Source organism: Pogoniulus pusillus, chromosome 27 (genome assembly GCF_015220805.1).
Source record: "Pogoniulus pusillus isolate bPogPus1 chromosome 27, bPogPus1.pri, whole genome shotgun sequence".
Taxonomy (NCBI): Eukaryota; Metazoa; Chordata; class Aves; order Piciformes; family Lybiidae; genus Pogoniulus; species Pogoniulus pusillus.
In genome coordinates this window covers 413,440-431,029 of record NC_087290.1, presented here as the reverse complement: position 1 = coordinate 431,029, position 17,590 = coordinate 413,440, and the positions used below count along the sequence as shown (strand labels likewise).

The window sequence follows — 17,590 nt, the reverse complement described above, 5'->3', positions numbered from 1 at the left end:
CCTCAGCTGCTCCTCCCCAGCCCTGCTCTCCAGACCCTTCCCCAGCTTTGTTGCCCTTCTCTGGAGCTGCTCCAGCCCCTCAATGTCCTTCTGGGAATGAGGGCCCTGAAGTGCTCCCAGTACTTGAGGTGCAGCCTCAGCACTGGCGAAGTCTCTCCAGCTGTGCTTCTGGGTGACAAAGAGCTTCAGCTTGTTCTGCACCACCTCAGCATCCAGCACTGCACACAGCTGTCAGCCACACTGGCTGGAGCCATGGTCACACCTCTGCCACACTGCCCTGCAGAGTGCAGCCTCTCCTGCATCCTGCACCCTTTCCCCAGGAGGCTGTGGCAAAGGCTCTGGCTGTGTCCTGGTGCCATGAGGACAGCTGCTGAGGTGCTGCTGCAGCTGCAGTGGAAGAGCCTCTGCCTTGCACAGGCCTTGCCAACAGCTGCCCCCTCCCTGCAGCTGTTCAAGGCCTTGAGCAGCCTGTGCTGGTGGAGGTGTCCCTGCCCAAGGCAGGGGATTGGAACTGAGCTTTGAGGTCCCTTGCAGCCCAACCCACTCTGTGAAAGAGCTTGGAGGCCAAGATGGCCTGGAGACATCACAGCAGCAAGGGCCTGTGCTGAGCAGCTGTGAGGAGCAGCAGTGCAGTCAGCAAGGACACGTCTGGGGCACTGAGGCAGGCAGCAGCTGCAGGCAGTGGCTGACTTCTCAGCAGCCTGAAGAACACCTTTAGGAGTCAGAGAAACAGCTCTCAGGCCATGAAATGACCCAAAAGCAGAGCTACAGAGTACCCAGTAGACCTCACTGGAGAGAAAATCCTCCAAGTCTGTAGTGCCCTTTCCAGGGGAAGAGGATTCCTTTAGCTCCCTCCTGCCCTGGCCCCAGGCACCATTTCCACATTTCCCTCTTGCACCTGGAACCTCCCCAGGGGCACTTCTATCTCCAAGTAGGCAACTGGGTAGTGGAAAATGATGGTCAAAGCCTTTCCTGCTTTACAAACCTGGTCAATACTCTGCACCAAGACAGCCTGCCCTCAGCAGCAGCACAGCCTCTGCTTCAGCACCAAGAAACAACAAACTTCAGGGAAGTAACTTTTCTGCTCCTTTCAGGGCAGCTTTCCAGCAGCCCGTGGCTGGGCAGGGCAAGTCACATCTGCAGAGGCTTTTTCTGCAAGGACCTCTCCTGAGTTTGCAGCAATGCTGGGAGATGTTGCCCTTGACATGCTGAAGAGCTGATCTGGAGATCAGCAGCCAAAAGCACTCTCCCAGAACTTCAGTACAGTGAGGTTGGAAAAGGACCTCTGGGAATCACCCAGTCCAACCCTCTGCTCAAGCAGGGCACCCACAGCAGCTTGCCCAGGTCACAATGCCCAGGGCGGGTTGGAAGCTCTCCACACAACCTCTCTAGTTCCAATCCCCTGCCCTGGGCAGGGACACCTTTCACCAGCACAGGTTGCTCAGGGGCTATGCAACCTGCTTCTGAATGCCACCAGCTTCTCTGGGCAACCTGTTCCAGTGCCTCACCACCCTCATGGGGAAGAAATCCTTCCTAATGTCTCATCTAAATCCAGCTTCTTCCAGCTCAGAGTCCTTTGTGCTGTCACTCCCAGCCTTTGTCAAAAGTCCCTCCCCATCTCTCTTGGAGCCCCTTCAGGTACTGGAAGGCAGCTCTAAGGTCTTCCTGGAGCCTTCTCTTCTCCAGCCTCAGTTCTCCCAGCCTGTCCCCGTAGCAGAGGTTCTCCAGTCCTCTGAGCATCTTTGTGGCCTCCCCTGGACTCCCTCCAGCAGTTCCAAGTCCTTGTGCTGGGGGCTCCAGACCTGGCCGCAGCACTGCAGGCAGGGGCAGAGCAGAGCAGAGCAGAACAGAGTTTGCTCTTCGCTGCTGCCATGTGCTTTGCACTGGCTGTGCTGCCAGCACTGACTCACAACACGGAATGCTGTGAGCTACTGCAGAGCCCTTGGGGAAACTATGACTGCAGCACTCCACACCTTCGGGTGTCACTGGACCTGTCCTTCACTGCTGTGGGAAGGTGACAGCTTTTCAAGCCTGTTTGCAGCTGAAGAACAAGGCCTTGGACTTGCAGACCACCTCCAGACAAAGCTCTCAGATCACACTGGCCACAGCTGGTTGCTAAAGTCTAACATCCACCCCAGCACCCAGGCAGGTCTGACAGGTGAAGGTGCCTGTGTTACTTGTGCATCACAGCTGGGCTTACAAATCTTGGCCAGGCACAGCTGAAGCTGGGCTTGGTCAAACCCTAAAGCCTCAGGGTGCTCAAAACCAAGAGCAATGAGGTCTGAAAGTCCAGACTGTGCCTGGCCTGGGGCCAGAGTGCAGGCACTTCAGAAACACCTGCCAAAGGCTGATGGTGGAGAGACAACCTCAGAGAAGGATCCTGAGCACTCAGGGTATGAGCAAACACTGGGAAAGGACCAACTTCCTCTGTCACTTTTGATTTCAGAGACAGAAAGAAGAAAGGCTGAGAGTTGGGGGTGTGCAGCCTGGAGCAGAGAAGGCTCCAGGAGACCTTCTGGTGGCCTTGCAGTGCTGAAAGGGACCCATAGACAGGCTTTTCCTCAGGGGCTGTTGTGCCAGGCCAAGGGGGATGGTTTGGACTCAAAGATGGAGATTCAGAGTGGAGAACAATATGTGATTTTTTACACTGAGGGTGGGGAGAGCCTGGCCCAGGCTGCCCTCAGAGGTGGGAGCTGCCCCATGGCTGGCACCAGTGCAGGTCAGGTTGTTTAGGGCTGTGAGCAACCTGCTCCAGTTGGGGCTGTCTCTGCTGGCTGCAGGTTGGGCTGCAGGTTGGGCTGCAGGTTGGCCTGGAAAGGTCTCTTCCACCCAAACCACTCCATGCATAGAGTTTAAGGCCAAGGGACTTCCTGGTGCTGTTCTGCCATCCAGACAGCTCCAAGCCTGCCACCACACTGGATGCCATGGCTGCAAACTGGGGCAAGGTAAGGTCCTGGAGCAGGCTACCCAGAGAGGCTGTGGAGTCTCCTTCTTTAGAGACTTTCAAGACCCACCTGGGTGTGTTTCTGGGTGCCCTGCCCTGGGTGCCCCTGCTCTGGCAGGGTTTGGACTGGATGATCTCCAGAGGTGCCCTCCAAGCCTTGCCCATCTGTGGTGCTGTGAGCCTGATGCAGCTCCACGCTGGCGTCTGGAAAGCGCTTCTGAACAACTCCCTCTGTGTCAGAGGCAGGGATTTGCTTCCTGAGGTTGAAACAGCTGGAAAAAATCTCACCTTGGGCTAAGCAGGGAGGGTGAGAGGGCTCTGCTTGGCACAGCTCTGACCTTTCAGGCTTGGCACTGCTCAGTTGCACTTGCACTTGCTCAAGCATCCCTGTTGCACTTGCACTGCCAAAACAAGTCAGGTTTATAGAAGGTCACCAGGCTGAGCTGGATCAGCCCCTGGCAGCATGGCACAGCACAGCTACCTCAGGCAGCACAGCCATAACCTCAGGGGCAAGGTGGACAAGCAGCTGGAGGAGTGATGAGGATGGAACAGGAGCCACGCCAAGGGCTCACCTACTCAGACAGCTGCTGGGGAGCAGCAGCAGGCAGAGGTGGATCCCCCCCAGCACCCAAACCCTGCTCTAGCAGCCCTGCCTGCATCTTGCTATTCCATTGTCCCTGAAGCTCTTTTCTTCTGCAGCTGCCTGCTGACTGGCATCTGTGACACTGCCCGAGGGGCGTCTAAGGTGGGCAGGGTCACCACTACCACCAGCAAACCCCATCACAAGCCATCGGAGAGGACCCTTGCCCAGGTGAGAGCCAGGAGACCCAGGCAGGTGCCCAGCACAGCTGCTGCCCTGCAGCAGTACTCACAGTACTCGATGCCCAGGACGATGTCTCGGAAGTAGAGCCGAGCCTGCTCCTCGCCGAAGGGCTGCTCGCAGGGCACCTCCATCACAGGCCTGGGGGCAGAGGGAGAGTGACCGAGCACAGTGCAGGATGGCAGTACTGCTCCCTGCTGGAAGAGCTGCTCCAGCACCACGGCCCAGCTCTGAAAGCCAAGCTCTCCGGAGGTTCTGAGTGCTGTGGCACAGGACAGGGCTGCAGCCAGCACTGCTGGACCCAGAGACACCTGCTAGTGAGCTCAGCCCCAGCTGTTGCTGCTCACAGAGCCACAGAGCAGCAGCAGCTGTCAGGGACCCCCAAAGATTATCGAGTCCAAGCCTGCCAGAGCAGGCTCACCCAGGGCAGGCTACTCAGAAACACATCCAGGTGGGTCTTGAAAGTCTCCAGAGAAGGACACTCCACAGCCTCTCTGGGCAGCCTGCTCCAGGCCTCCAGCACCCTCACACCAAACAACTTTCTCCTCATGTTGAGGTGGAACCTCCTGGCTTCCAGCTTGTGCCTGTTGTTCTTGTCCTGCCACTGGGCACCACCACAAGAGCCTGGCACCTGCATCCTGACACCCACCCCTCAGATATCCACAGACATTGCTCAGGTCCCCTCTCAGCCTTCTCCTCTCCAGATTAAACAGCGGCAGGGCTCTCAGCCTTTCTTCACAGCAGAGATGTTTCAGTCCTCTCATCATCCTCATAGCCTCCACTGGACTCTGTCCAGCAGATCCCTGTCTCTCTGGACACAGTATTCCAGGGGTGGTGTGACCAGAGCAGAGGGGGAGGAGAACCTCCAGACCTGCTGGACATGGCTGATGGGTAGCTTGGCACAGTCCCTGAGGCGGTGTGAGCCACAGGGCCCTGGGCACAGCAGGGTTAGCTGCTGCTGGGACGTGCAGCACAGGAATAAAACTTGGCCTGGCTCATGTTGTGAGCACCAGCAGGAGGTACCAGGCAGCAGTGGGGACAGAGTGGCCCTTGCTGGGCACTGGATGTTGTGCCTGCTGGGGCTCTCAGTCCTGAAGCAGCACCAGCATGCAGCTGGCCTAAATCCAGGCAGAATCCAGACAGGAACCACTGGCTCCAGGCTTACCTGGGGACATTCCCAGTGCCTTGTGCAGACTGCTCTGAACACCTCTTTAGCTCATGCACCACTCCTCCGCGCAGCCCGGAACGGCCAAGGTCGACTGCTCAGCTCCTCTGCTGCGCCAGCGCCGCAGTCACAGAGTCCTCTGCAACTCCTTTGGTGCCTGTGCTGCTGCAGGAGCAGGGCAGCATCTTCCTGCTCCCAGCAGATGAGAGGCTAAGGACTTCCTGGGGGTCAATCCTGCTGGTGCTCAGCAGCTTGACCTTGCACTTGGACATACTCCCAGTGCCTCCAGCTGGATTCAAGTGCTCCTGAGACACTGCCCTTGCAAGGCCATCACCAATGCCAGGCTCTGCATTTGCCCTCAGCAGGCAGGAGCAGCAAACCCTTCCTGCATATCCCCTGCTCTCCTCTCCTGCCTGTCTCCTGGACCACCTTCAGCTTCCACTGGCATTTTCCTGCCACTGCCTTCCTTGCGTCTCCACACACTCCTGCTGCTGAAACCAGGGAGAAACAACTGGAACAGCAGGACTGGCAAAGCCCCTAACAGGCTCTAATTGCCTTCTGCTGGAAGCAGATGGGCTGCAGGTTCCCGGGCCACAGCCGGTTGCTGCAGCTTTCCTTTTCTTCCCCCTCTCTTACAGGACACTCAGCAACTTGGTCACCAGGGAGACTGGGGAGCCTCTCACCAGCAACCAGCTGGCAGCCTGCAAGAGGCTTGTTCATGGAGCCAGAGAAAAAAATAAGCCCTTTGAGAGTCGCCTCCATCCTGGGCACAGCTCTCCTGACCTCACAGTGGCTCTGCAGAGCTGCAAAAAGCATCAAGGAGATTCCCTCCACCTCATCACACCTGCCACGGACAACGTGCCACCCAAGCAGCCTCCCACCACGGCGTGGAGCCAAGGGCAAGCTAAGGCAGCAGGTGACAGGAAAAGGTTGATCCAGCCCCATTCCCTTCCTGACAGAAGCCAGGATGTGGCTGTTCCCCAGCAGAGTGTTCCTGGTACAATCTCACCTCCCAGGGGCACTGGTAACCAGTTTGTCGCCCAGATCAAAGCCTAGCACCAGAACAGGCAGCACCTCTGAAGTCTCCCTCAGCTGGGGAGGGACTTTTGGCAAGGGTTGGGAGTCCCAGGACGAGGGACAATGATTCTGAGGTGGGAGAGATTGAGAATGGAGAGGAGGAAGAAATGCCTGAGCGAGGGTGGGGAGACACTGGCACAGGTTCCCCAGAGAGGCTGTGGCTGCTCCCTCCCTGCAGGGGCCCATGGCAGGAGGGGTCTGAACAGGATGATCTTTGATGTCCCTTACAAGCCAGCCCACTCCATGCTGTGATGTGACCATGCTCTCCCAGCCCATCAGTCACCAGGTGGTTCCAGGCTCCCCTCTGTGCCTGCCTGCAGGCAGCAGCTTGCCCCTGGGTGAATCTCCAAGCTCCATCTCACCTAGGTAGATCAACAACACAAATGTATCCCAGCAGGGCTACTTACCCTTTCCTCAGGAGGTCAAACACTGCAAGAAAAGGAAATCAAACCATGAATGACTCCCAAGAGGATTTGTTAGCTTTTCAGCCCCTACAAAGCTACCTCCCTTCCTACACCTGCAAAATCCTTTTATTTCTCTTCCCTCCCCATCACAGGCACCAGAGGATGCAAAAAGCATCCTCACCAAGACAAATACCTCTACCTCTTGCCAGCCCCAGGCTGGGAGACAGTGGAATTTCTCAGGCAGGTTTCTGTGGCTGCCAGTGTCACCCTCAGTGCTGTGAGCTCTGTCTGCCTCAGCCTGCTCGCTGGGATGCTGCTGCTGCACTGCTGCTGCTGCACTGCTGCTGGGGAGTGAGATGCTGTGAGGGCACAAAGGAGGTTCTCCTGCCCCTCTGCTTTGCCCTGGTGAGAACACACATGGAGTACTGCCTCCAGTTCTGGGCTTCCCAGTTCAACAGGGACAGGGAACTGCTGGAGAGAGTCCAGGGGATGCTATGAGGATGGTACAGGGCCTGGAGCAGCTCTGAGGAGCAAAGGCTGAGAGCACTGGGGATCAGAGCCTGCAGAAGAGCAGCCCCAGAAGGCATCTGAGCAATGCTCAGCAAGAGCTAAAGGGTGTAGGGTAAGAAGAGACCTGGCTCTTGCCAGTGGTGCCCACTGACAGGATGGAGAGTAGTGGACGCAAACTGGAAGCCAGGAGGTTCCACCTCAACATGAAGAGAAACTTTGGTGTGAGGGTGCTGGAGGCCTGGAGCAGGCTGCCCAGAGAGGTTGTGGAGTGTCCTTCTCTGGAAAGCTCCCAAACCCACCTGGGTGTGTTCCTGTGTGACCCCCCCTGGCAGGGGGGTTGCACTCAATACTTTCTGGAGGTCCTTTCCAGCCCTCACCATTCTGTGATCATCTCTTTCCCCTGTACCCATCAGCTGCTACATGGCTGCCAGAGGTGAACCCTCCCTGTCAGGAGCAGCTGGAGAGGATCTGTTGTGAGCTGGGGGCTGCAGAGCTCATGAGATTGTGTCTCTGGTGAGGGGGTTAGTGGCACTGTGATTTCCTGATCCTGTTCTGCAGGCAGAAGGATCTGCATTTAGCTCCTTCTAGGACAGTTCTTTCCTCATGAATTGCACTTCCCAAGACCCCTGAGCAGAGCAGTCTCCCCAGAGCAGCCCTGCTTACAGACCAGCTGAAGGTACAACCAGCCCAAGCCAGCCCACGTGGCCTCCTCTTGCTCTCCAGGCTGAAGGAGCTGCAGCTTGTGGCAGCATTTCATTATTCACCCACCCTGGGCACTGCAGGCTGCTCAGTTCCCAAAGAGCAGGGAGCAGCAGAGTGCTCACAGAGTGCCAGCAAAGAGCAAGCTCACTTTCACTAGTGCTGCTTTGGAGGAGGGGCATTTTTGGAAGTAGAAGGGGCAGTTGTCATCAGGTGGATCAGCAGCAGGAGGGAGGACACCCACTTGCAGAAGGCTCAATCCTGAGCAGCACTGAGCACCCCATAGCTTCCACTTGCTGCCAAGGGAAGTGCAGAGGCAGGAGCTGGATTTGCCTGCGTTGCTGAAGGGATCCCAGGCAGAGCCAAGTGGTGAGGAGGCATGGAGAGCATGGACACAGCCACTGCTCACTGCCCAGGGACCAGTGCAACCTCACCAGGACCTCCAGTGGCACCAAGAGATTTGCCACCTGTCCTGCTGCCATTGCTACCATTTCTGGGACTATTGTCTTGCTCCTCAGGGAGAGTTTGGCTTGGTGCTCTTCCCTTTATTTCCTTCTCTTCATTCTCATTCTCCTCCTCTGTCTTTTCCTCCTCCTCTACTCTCCTCATCTCCTTCTCTTTATTTCCTTCTCTTCATTCTCATTCTCCTCCTCTGTCTCTTCCTTCTCTCCTCTGCCCTCCTCCTCATCTCCTTCTCCCCTCCTGTTTTTCCCTAAGAGATTTAGTTTCACTCACCAAGACCTTGCTATCTACTCTCTCTTCCTCTCCATACCAGGGGTTCAGACCTTTAAGCAGTGACCTCAGCTGCTCTCCCCAGCACAGGTGCATCTGCCGCTGCTGCCAGAGTGTCACTGGGGCTGCAGCCAGAAGGGAGAAGTGGCTGTGCAAAGGCAGAGAGCTTCCCTTGCTTCATCTGCATAGGTGGCCTCAGAAACATCCCATAATCGTTTCAGGAGGAGCAGCTTTTGAGTCTGTCTGATCAGGAAACCTCATGGGGAAGCAGAGTTGTAACAGGGTCCGTCATTGCCTGCTCTGGCACAGCTCTGAGGCCACCTTGGTGCCTCCCAGGCCAGTGTCTCCAGGTTTGGCCCAGATGTGAGTTAGCTGTGGGTGGCACCTCCAAGGTTTGGGGCAGACAAAATGAGTGGGAATTGCTCAGCTGTGACCTCCCACCTGAGGCCCCCATGGCTCAGAGGGCAGCAGCGAGAGTGCTGCTGTCTCAGGAGGTGCCGAGGCTCAGCAGGGTGGGCAGTGTCCCTGCAGAGCTCAGAAGGAATGTCCTGAGACAAGGCTGCTTTCCAGAGTCACTGCCCACAGCCTGCAGGAGGAGTCTGGAGAGACCAACCTCATAGCAGGAGGGCAAGAAATTGTTCTGTGTCCTTCCCTTATGTCCTGGCTCTAGGACTGGCACGGACATACACAGGGGCAGGCAAAGCCACTGCCGATGCAGTGTCCCCATGGTCAGATGTGCACAGCTGTACTAGGACACAAAGCTGCCCTGCCCTGCTGCAAGGGGCCCTTCCAACTGCCCTCAGAGGAGTTTAGCTCTTCAGAGGAAAGGAGTCTGCTGAAGCTGGTACAAGTGTCTCCCCAGGCACCAACCCCGAGCACTGGTCCATGCTGCCTGCACCCTAGGGCTAAGCCCAGCCGGTTCTGTTAACACACTTGACTCGTACCCAAGTAGAGGTTGTCCTCTGCAGGATCATCGAGAACCTGTAGGTGGTAACAGAGAGACAAGGAGAAAACAGTATGACAAAGAAGAGTTCTGGAATCAAGCAACATTTTACTGCTGCCTGTAGGCTGTGCTGAGCTGCAGAGCAATGAGAACCACCTGGGGTCACCTTTGGAGGTGCTTGCAGAGAGGGGCTTGGAAGGACACAGGCTGTCCTGCTAGGCAAACCTGGGCTGCTGATGGCATTTGGAGAAACAACCGCCAGGGAAAACCTGCTGGCCTCAGCCAGTGCTGACACTGGCACCAAGGCCTTGCATGTGGGCACCTTCCCAGGCTTGTCTGCACAGCAGTGCCACTAGTCAAAGCTTGCTGCTGCTCCTACCAGCACTGTCAGCTGCCTTCTTAGGCTGGGCATTAGGAGGAAATTTTGTACAGTAAGTGTGGGGAGACACTGGCACAGGCTGCCAGGGAGACTGTGGCTGTCCCCTCCCCATGTGTGTTCAAGACCAGGCTGGATGAGGCTTTGAGCAACTTGTGCTGGTGGGAGGTGTCCCTGTCCACGGCAGGGCATTGGAACTGGATGAGCTTTAAGGTCCCTTCTAACCCAACCCATTCTATGGCTGGCACCAGCTCAAAGCCCAGGGTAAGTACCTCAGTCTGCCACATGTGGTTCAAACAGCCACAGCTGTTTCAGGTGGGAAGGGACCTTGAGACCCCATCCAGTCCCACCCCTAGCAGGCAACTAGAGCAGGCTGCTCAGAGCCCCACACAGCCTGACCTGTTGGGATGGCCTTGCTTGAGACCAGCAGCCTCAGTTTCTGAACAACTCTTTGGCTCAGGCAGCAGCCTTTGCTGCAGCACAAGCCAGACTGAGGGTGCAGGAGCAGCTCACCTCTATCAGCTTCACAATGTTGACATGGTCCAGTTTCTTTAAGATGGCTATTTCCTGGTAGACTCTGTCCAGCGGGGCCATGGGTTTGGGCTGCTCTCCCGAGGATGCTTTTGACCCCCTGGGCGGAGGCCGACCTGCAAGTGTGACAAACTCGCTCAGCAGTGCCCAGCATGCCAGTCACTGACCCCCTGCAGAACACCTCCAGCTCTCTGGCACCATCCCAAAGCACCACTATCTCCACCCAGAAGGAATTTCCAAGCCCCATTCACACCAGCTCCCCCCAGCATGGTTTGCTGCCCAGTCCCACAGCTCTGCCACAGGAGCCAGGTGCTACCTGTGAGGGCAGAAGAGCTCCTGGGAGGAGAGGTCTGCCTAGCTCAGCCTCCAGCACTTCATTAGGCTGTGCAGCTGGGGAGCAGTCAGCACTTCAAAGAGACTCAGAGGAGCAAAGCCAGGAACCTAATTCCCAAGTGTGCTGAATTTCCCTGGGGCTGTTGCTGCCCTTCCACCCCCAGCCCCCAAGGCAGCTTGCAAATGCAGCCAAGCTCTGCAGCCACAGGATCACAGGATTGTCAGGGCTGGAAGGATCTCAAAGCTCATCCAGTTCCAAGCCCTCTGCCACGGGCAGGGACACCTCCCACCAGCACAGTCCCTGCAGATGAGGTTTCTGGCTGAGGACAAGAAGCCAGATACCCACGTGGGAATCCATACTGCTTCAACAGCTTCTTCTTGGAGAGGACTTTCATAGCCTGCAGGAAGAAGGAAAAGCAGAGTTAGAACAGGAGCCAAATGTTCCTGCTGTGGCCCAGGAGCATGCAGGACATCAACAAATGGCTCAGGCCTGTTCCTTGACCTAGAGAAGGCTTCTGGTTAGTGGTAGCCACAAGAGAGCCACACAGACACTGCCCCAGGCTGTGTCTGCTGCAGGCACTGCAGGTGAACTAACCCATGGACCACCTCCACCTCCACACCTCCTCCACATCACAGCTCCACAGCTCTGAAACCCCTTCAGGAATGGGGACTCCACCACTGCCCTGGGCAGCCTGCGACAGGCCTTGACGACACTTCTGGGGAGGAAATTGTTCCTCATGTCCAACCTGAACTTGCCCTGGGCCAACCTGAGGCAGTTTCCTCTCACCCTGTCACTTGTTGCCTGGCAGAAGAGCCCAACTCCCACCTGGCTGCAGCCTCTTCTCAGGGAGCTGCAGACAGCAATGAGCTCTGCCCTGAGCCTCCTCTTCTCCAGGCTGCACACCCCCAGCTCCCTCAGCTGCTCCTCCCCAGCCCTGCTCTCCAGACCCTTCCCCAGCTTTGTTGCCCTTCTCTGGGCCTGCTCCAGCCCCTCAGTGTCCTTCTGGGAGTGAGAGGCCTAGAACTGAACCCAGGATTTGAGATGCAGCCTCAGCAGTGCTGAGTCCAGGGACACAATCCCTGCCCTCCTCCTGCTGGCCACACCATTGCCACCATCCATGCCAGGATGCTGGTAGCCTTCTTGGCCACCTGTGCACAGCCTGGCTCATCTTCAGCCCCTATCAACGTACATCCCCAGGTCCTTTTCCCCAGGGCATCTTACCAGGCACTCTGCCCCAAGCCAGGAGTGTTCCTGGGGTTGTTGTGATGCAGGTGTGGGGACAGAGCACAGTGTGGGGACAAAGCCCTGCTGCTAGCAGCCAGTGCAGTGCAGTGCAGTGCAGTGCCGAGGGCTTCCCAGGAAAGGAGGGAGCCTGCAGGAGCCCTCCCCCACCCATGGCCTTGCACATACTGTGCTTCTGAGCACCCAGGCACTGCCGTGGGGCCTGGCATGGCCACAGAATCACACAACTGCCTGCCTGGGAAAGCCCTCCCGGGCACCCGCAGCCCAACACCTCCTGCACACAGCTAGCAGCTGCTCAGAGGGCTTCTAAACCCCTCCCCTCCAGAGCTGGGGGCTCCACCGCGGCCCTGGGCCAGTGCCCGGTGCCTAACGACCCCTGCCCTGAAGGCATTTTTCCAGACGACCAACCTGAACCTCCCCCGGGGCACCCTTGGGCCCTTTCCTCTCATTCTATCTCTTGGTGCCTGGGGGAGGAGGTTGGCCCCACCTGACTGCAGCCTCCAGTCAGGCACTTGCAGGGGGAGCTGAGTGCTCTCCTCTGATGTGCCTCCGCTGGGGATGTTCACTGCTCTCTGAGCCACCTCACAGCTGAGAGACACAGGGCAGCTGCCTGGTGAGGATGGCAGAGGGAAAGGAGATCCCAGGTGTGAGGAGATTCAGTGTCTTTGGGCAAGAACTTCTCCAAAGCGGCCACAGCTGGCTGCAAGCAGCCTGCCTGCTGGCACTGCTGGGCACAGGGCACAGCACCATCACACCCAGCCTGCCTGCTGGCACTGCTGGGCACAGCACTGTCACACCCAGCCTGCCTGCTGGCACTGCTGGGCACGGGGCAAAGCACCGTCACACCCAGCCTGCCTGCTGGCACTGCTGGGCACGGGGCACAGCACCGTCACACCCAGCCTGCCTGCTGGCACTGCTGGGCACGGGGCACAGCACCGTCACACCCAGCCTGCCTGCTGGCACTGCTGGGCACGGGGCACAGCACCGTCACACCCAGCCTGCCTGCTGGCACTGCTGGGCACGGGGCACAGCACCGTCACACCCAGCCTGCCTGCTGGCACTGCTGGGCACGGGGCACAGCACCGTCACACCCAGCCTGCCTGCTGGCACTGCTGGGCACGGGGCACAGCACCGTCACACCCAGCCTGCCTGCTGGCACTGCTGGGCTCGGGGCACAGCACCGTCACACCCAGCCTGCCTGCTGGCACTGCTGGGCACGGGGCATAGCACCGTCACACCCAGCCTGCCTGCTGGCACTGCTGGGCACAGCACCGTCACACCCAGCCTGCCTGCTGGCACTGCTGGACACAGGGCACAGCACCATCACACCCAGCCTGCCTGCTGGCACTGCTGGGCACAGCACCGTCACACCCAGCCTGCCTGCTGGCACTGCTGGGCACAGGGCATAGCACCGTCACACCCAGCCTGCCTGCTGGCACTGCTGGGCACAGGGCATAGCACCATCACACCCAGCCTGCCTGCTGGCACTGCTGGACACGGGGCACAGCACCATCACACCCAGCCTGCCTGCTGGCACTGCTGGGCACAGCACCGTCACACCCAGCCTGCCTGCTGGCACTGCTGGACACAGGGCACAGCACCATCACACCCAGCCTGCCTGCTGGCACTGCTGGGCACAGCACCGTCACACCCAGCCTGCCTGCTGGCACTGCTGGACACAGGGCACAGCACCATCACACCCAGCCTGCCTGCTGGCACTGCTGGGCACAGCACCGTCACACCCAGCCTGCCTGCTGGCACTGCTGGGCACAGGGCATAGCACCGTCACACCCAGCCTGCCTGCTGGCACTGCTGGGCACAGCACCGTCACACCCAGCCTGCCTGCTGGCACTGCTGGACACAGGGCCCAGCACCATCACACCCAGCCTGCCTGCTGGCACTGCTGGGCACAGCACCGTCACACCCAGCCTGCCTGCTGGCACTGCTGGGCACAGGGCATAGCACCGTCACACCCAGCCTGCCTGCTGGCACTGCTGGGCACAGCACCGTCACACCCAGCCTGCCTGCTGGCACTGCTGGGCACAGGGCATAGCACCATCACACCCAGCCTGCCTGCTGGCACTGCTGGGCACAGCACCGTCACACCCAGCCTGCCTGCTGGCACTGCTGGGCACAGGGCATAGCACCATCACACCCAGCCTGCCTGCTGGCACTGCTGGGCACAGCACCGTCACACCCAGCCTGCCTGCTGGCACTGCTGGGCACAGGGCATAGCACCATCACACCCAGCCTGCATGCTTTGCTTCAGAGAACCACAGACTGGGTTGGGTTGGAATGGACCTCAAAGCTCATCCAGTCCCAACCCCCTGCCAGGGGCAGGGATACCTCCCACCAGCACAGGTTGCTCAAGGCCTGGCCTTGAACACCTCCTGGGAGAGGGTCTCCACAGCCTCTCTGGCAGCCTGTGCCAATGCCTCACTACTCTCACTCTCAAGTATTTCTTCCTCTCCAGTCTCACTCTTCCCTCTCCCAACTCAGAGCCACTGTCCCTCATCCTGTCACTCCCAGCCCTTGTCAGCTGTCACCCAACCCAACTGCTTCTACCTGAATCTCCCCAGGCTGGCAGCACACACAGCACTGGGACTGCTCTCCAGCTGGTCCAGCCTGCAGCAGAGCAGAGCCAGCAGCTTTCCTCTTTCCAGATGCCCAGATCCTGCTCTCAGCCTGAACCAAACGTGACACAGGACAAGAACAGGGACATCAGCAAAGATGTGGCAGGAATCCCAACTGGGATGGTCAGGATTCACCTGCCTCTGATAAGGGAGGGATAGAGAAGGAGCCTTCATCCAGAAGGACAATTGGAGAAGGGCAACAAAGCTGGAGAAGGGTCTGGAGAACAGGGCTGGGGAGGAGCAGCTGAGGGAGCTGGGAGTAGTGAGCCTGGAGAAGAGGAGGCTCAGGGCAGAGCTCATTGCTCTGTGCAGCTCCCTGAGAGGAGGCTGGAGCCAGGTGGGGGTTGGGCTCTGCTCCCTAGGAACGAGTGACGGGAGGAGAGGAAATGGCCTCAAGTTGCACCAGGGGAGGGTTAGGTTGGAGAGGAGGAAAATTTTCTTTGCTTCAGGAGTGGTCAGGGACAGGCACATGCTGCCCAGAGCACCCCTGGAGGTGTTCCAGAGCCATCTGCCTATGGCACCTGGCGACATGGTTTGGTGCCCATGGTGGTGCTGGGTTGGTGTTGGACTGGAGGACCTCCGAGGCCTTTTCCAGCTGACTCTGTCCTATGATTTGATGATTTTTTAAGCAGCTGTCTTGAATTCAAACCCCTCCTACTCTGGCTTCAGCTCAGCACAGGATTTAAAGGCCAAGGCTTGCAGCCCACACCTCATGACCAGACAGTGTGGTGCATGAGAAGGCCTCCTACAGCGGGGAGGACACAGGGGGCAGGCACTGCCGAGCTGGACCATGCTGCTCAGCATCCTTGTTCTGCTAAGCACCACCATGTCCTTACACACCTCCTCCTCCTGCCAGGCTCTGAGCACTACCACCCACACACCTCCCATTTCAGGTGACCCTCTCCAGAGCTGCAAAATGTCAGGACAAATCAGCACCAGGCTGCTGCTGCTGCCTCCAGCTCCTCGCCTCTTACATAAGGCACCCACCCGTGCCACATGCAGCCAGGCAGCAGCTCCATGTCTGGCAGGGACATTCAGCTCCTTGCAGCTCCTGGAGTCAGGAATCTGCTACAACCAGTGACCCAGAGGAGTCCTCCTCCTCTATCCTAGTCAGGCCACATATACAGTGCTGAGGCAAGTTCTGGGCTCCCAGTTGCAGAGAGTCAGGGAAGTGCTGGAGAGAGGCCAGGGGAGGCTGCAAAGCTGCTGAGGGGCCTGGAGCAGCTCTGGGAGGAGCAAAGGCTGAGAGCCCTGGGGCTGAGAGCCTGCAGGAGAGCAGCCCCAGAGAGCATCTGAGCTATGCTCAGCAAGAGCTGAAGGAGCTGTGGGGGGTAAGAGGCTGGGGCCAGACTCTTGTCAGTGGTGCCCAAGCACAGCACAAGGGGCAGCAAGGGGCACAAAGTGGAGCCCAGGAGGTTGGCTGTGCAGAGGAGAAGCAAGTTGTTTGTTGTGAGGGTGCTGGAGGCCTGGAGCAGGCTGCCCAGAGAGGCTGTGGAGTGTCCTTGTGTGCAGAGCTTCCAGCCCCCATGGCACTGTGCTGCTGGGCAAGCTGCTGTGGGTGCCCTGCGGGAGCAGGGGTAGGACTGGGTGACCCCAGAGGTCCCTCCCCAGCCCCCGCCCACGACCCCGGGGCAGCAGCAGGGGCAGGGCACTCACGTAGTGCTTGTCGTCGCTCTGGTTGTACGCCAGCTTCACCACGCCGTAAGAGCCCTGCGAGGAAGCACAAAGTGCAGTCAGGGCAGCAGCCTCAGCTCCTCTCACTGCTCAAGGCTGGGAAGCTTTGGTCTTACAGAGGCAAAAAGCCAACGCTGAAGGTCAGGCCTGCTGCTGAGTGATGTGAGCCTGTGCCACAGCCACGGGGCAGCCGCGGGTGAGCCCTGTCTGCAGCAGCTGGCTGCTGGCTCACCATAGAAAGGTCTGGGCTGGAAGGGATGGTAAAGCTCATCCGGTTCCACCCCCCTGCCACTACACCAGGCTGACCAAGGCCTCATCCGGCCTGGCTCTGAACACCTCCAACCTTGGAGCCTCCACAGCTTCTCTGGGCAGCCTGTTCCAGTGCCTCCCCACCCCTGTGGGGAATGTCTCATCTAATCCAAGCTTTACCCAGCTCAAAGCCATTCTCCTCATTCCATCACTCCCAGCCCTTGTCAAAAGTGCCTCCCCTGCTCTCTGATGGCTGCTCTTTTCTCCCTGGGCTACTTCCTGCCCTGAGCCAAATCTGCCATGTCTGTCCTAACCCAATTTTCACACAGGTGTTTTTGGGTGGAAATTCTGCAGGAACTCCTTTCCCTCTGCTGCTAGAACCTCTCCACCTCTGCCTGTTGCCCAGCTGTGGATCTGGTCTGCTGCTGTCCCCACAGCTGCCATGCCAGGCTGTAGCCAGACTCCATCCCCACCCCTGGGGTCCTGCAGTTCTGTGTCAAGACTACACATCCCATGCAGTGGGACGTGACAGCATGGCAGGTGTCAGGCTATAGACGAGTGGGACAAACAGCACAACCTTGAGAACCTTTCTCTTGACTTCACTGGGAGCAAGAATGAAGGTCCCAGCCTCAGAGGAGAGCAACAAGCCAGCTGCTTGATGCAGAAGCAGCAGGGCCAGCAGAGCCTCAGGGCTGTGACCTGCAGGGAGGAATGACGTAGGAGAACACCCACTAGAGAGAGGGTCTCACACTCCTTCAGCCACAATGAATCCAGTGAGAAAAGCCCTTAGGGTTGTAGGATTGTTGTGGCTGGAAAAGACCCTGAAGATCATTGAGTCCAACCATCCTCAGGCTCACCTAGGTTGGGAAAGACCTCTTAGTCCATAAAGTCACCACCAGCCCAGCAATGGCAGATCCCTGACCAAACCACAGCCCTAAGCAGCACTCCTGAGTAGGTCTGAAGAATCACAGAGTCATAGAATGGTCTGGGCTGGACCCTCTTAGGGTCATCCAGGCCAAACCCCTCTGCAGTCAGCAGGGACATCCTCAAGTAGATCAGGTTGCCCAGAGCCCTGCTGCAGGTGACATCTGTTGTGCCAGCAGCAGTGGCACCTCCAGCCTCACACCCTGACTGCCAGCAGCCAAGCACACAGGGCAAGAGCTCCTCCACTTTGGAGAGGAGTTTGGGCTGACAAAGTGTTTGGTGAAGGTCTCTGCAGCTCAGGGGCAGTCTCTTCTGATTGCAAGGCAGGTTCAG

The 17,590-nt window shown here is 58.4% G+C and overlaps 1 protein-coding gene across 3 annotated transcripts in view; it reads right to left on the bottom strand.

The window, feature by feature from the left end:
- CAMKK1 (calcium/calmodulin dependent protein kinase kinase 1) overlaps window positions 1-17,590 on the bottom strand; it is a 101,199-nt gene that overhangs the window by 30,093 nt on the left and 53,516 nt on the right. For all 3 annotated transcript variants that reach the window (XM_064166728.1, XM_064166726.1, XM_064166727.1), the window contains exons 4-9: window positions 16,067-16,120; window positions 10,881-10,932; window positions 10,184-10,317; window positions 9,296-9,332; window positions 6,414-6,435; window positions 3,817-3,905 (exon numbers count right to left, since the gene is read on the bottom strand). In XM_064166728.1, coding sequence (XP_064022798.1) covers window positions 3,817-3,905; window positions 6,414-6,435; window positions 9,296-9,332; window positions 10,184-10,317; window positions 10,881-10,932; window positions 16,067-16,120 — 388 coding nt within the window. The remainder of the gene's footprint in view (window positions 1-3,816; window positions 3,906-6,413; window positions 6,436-9,295; window positions 9,333-10,183; window positions 10,318-10,880; window positions 10,933-16,066; window positions 16,121-17,590) is intronic.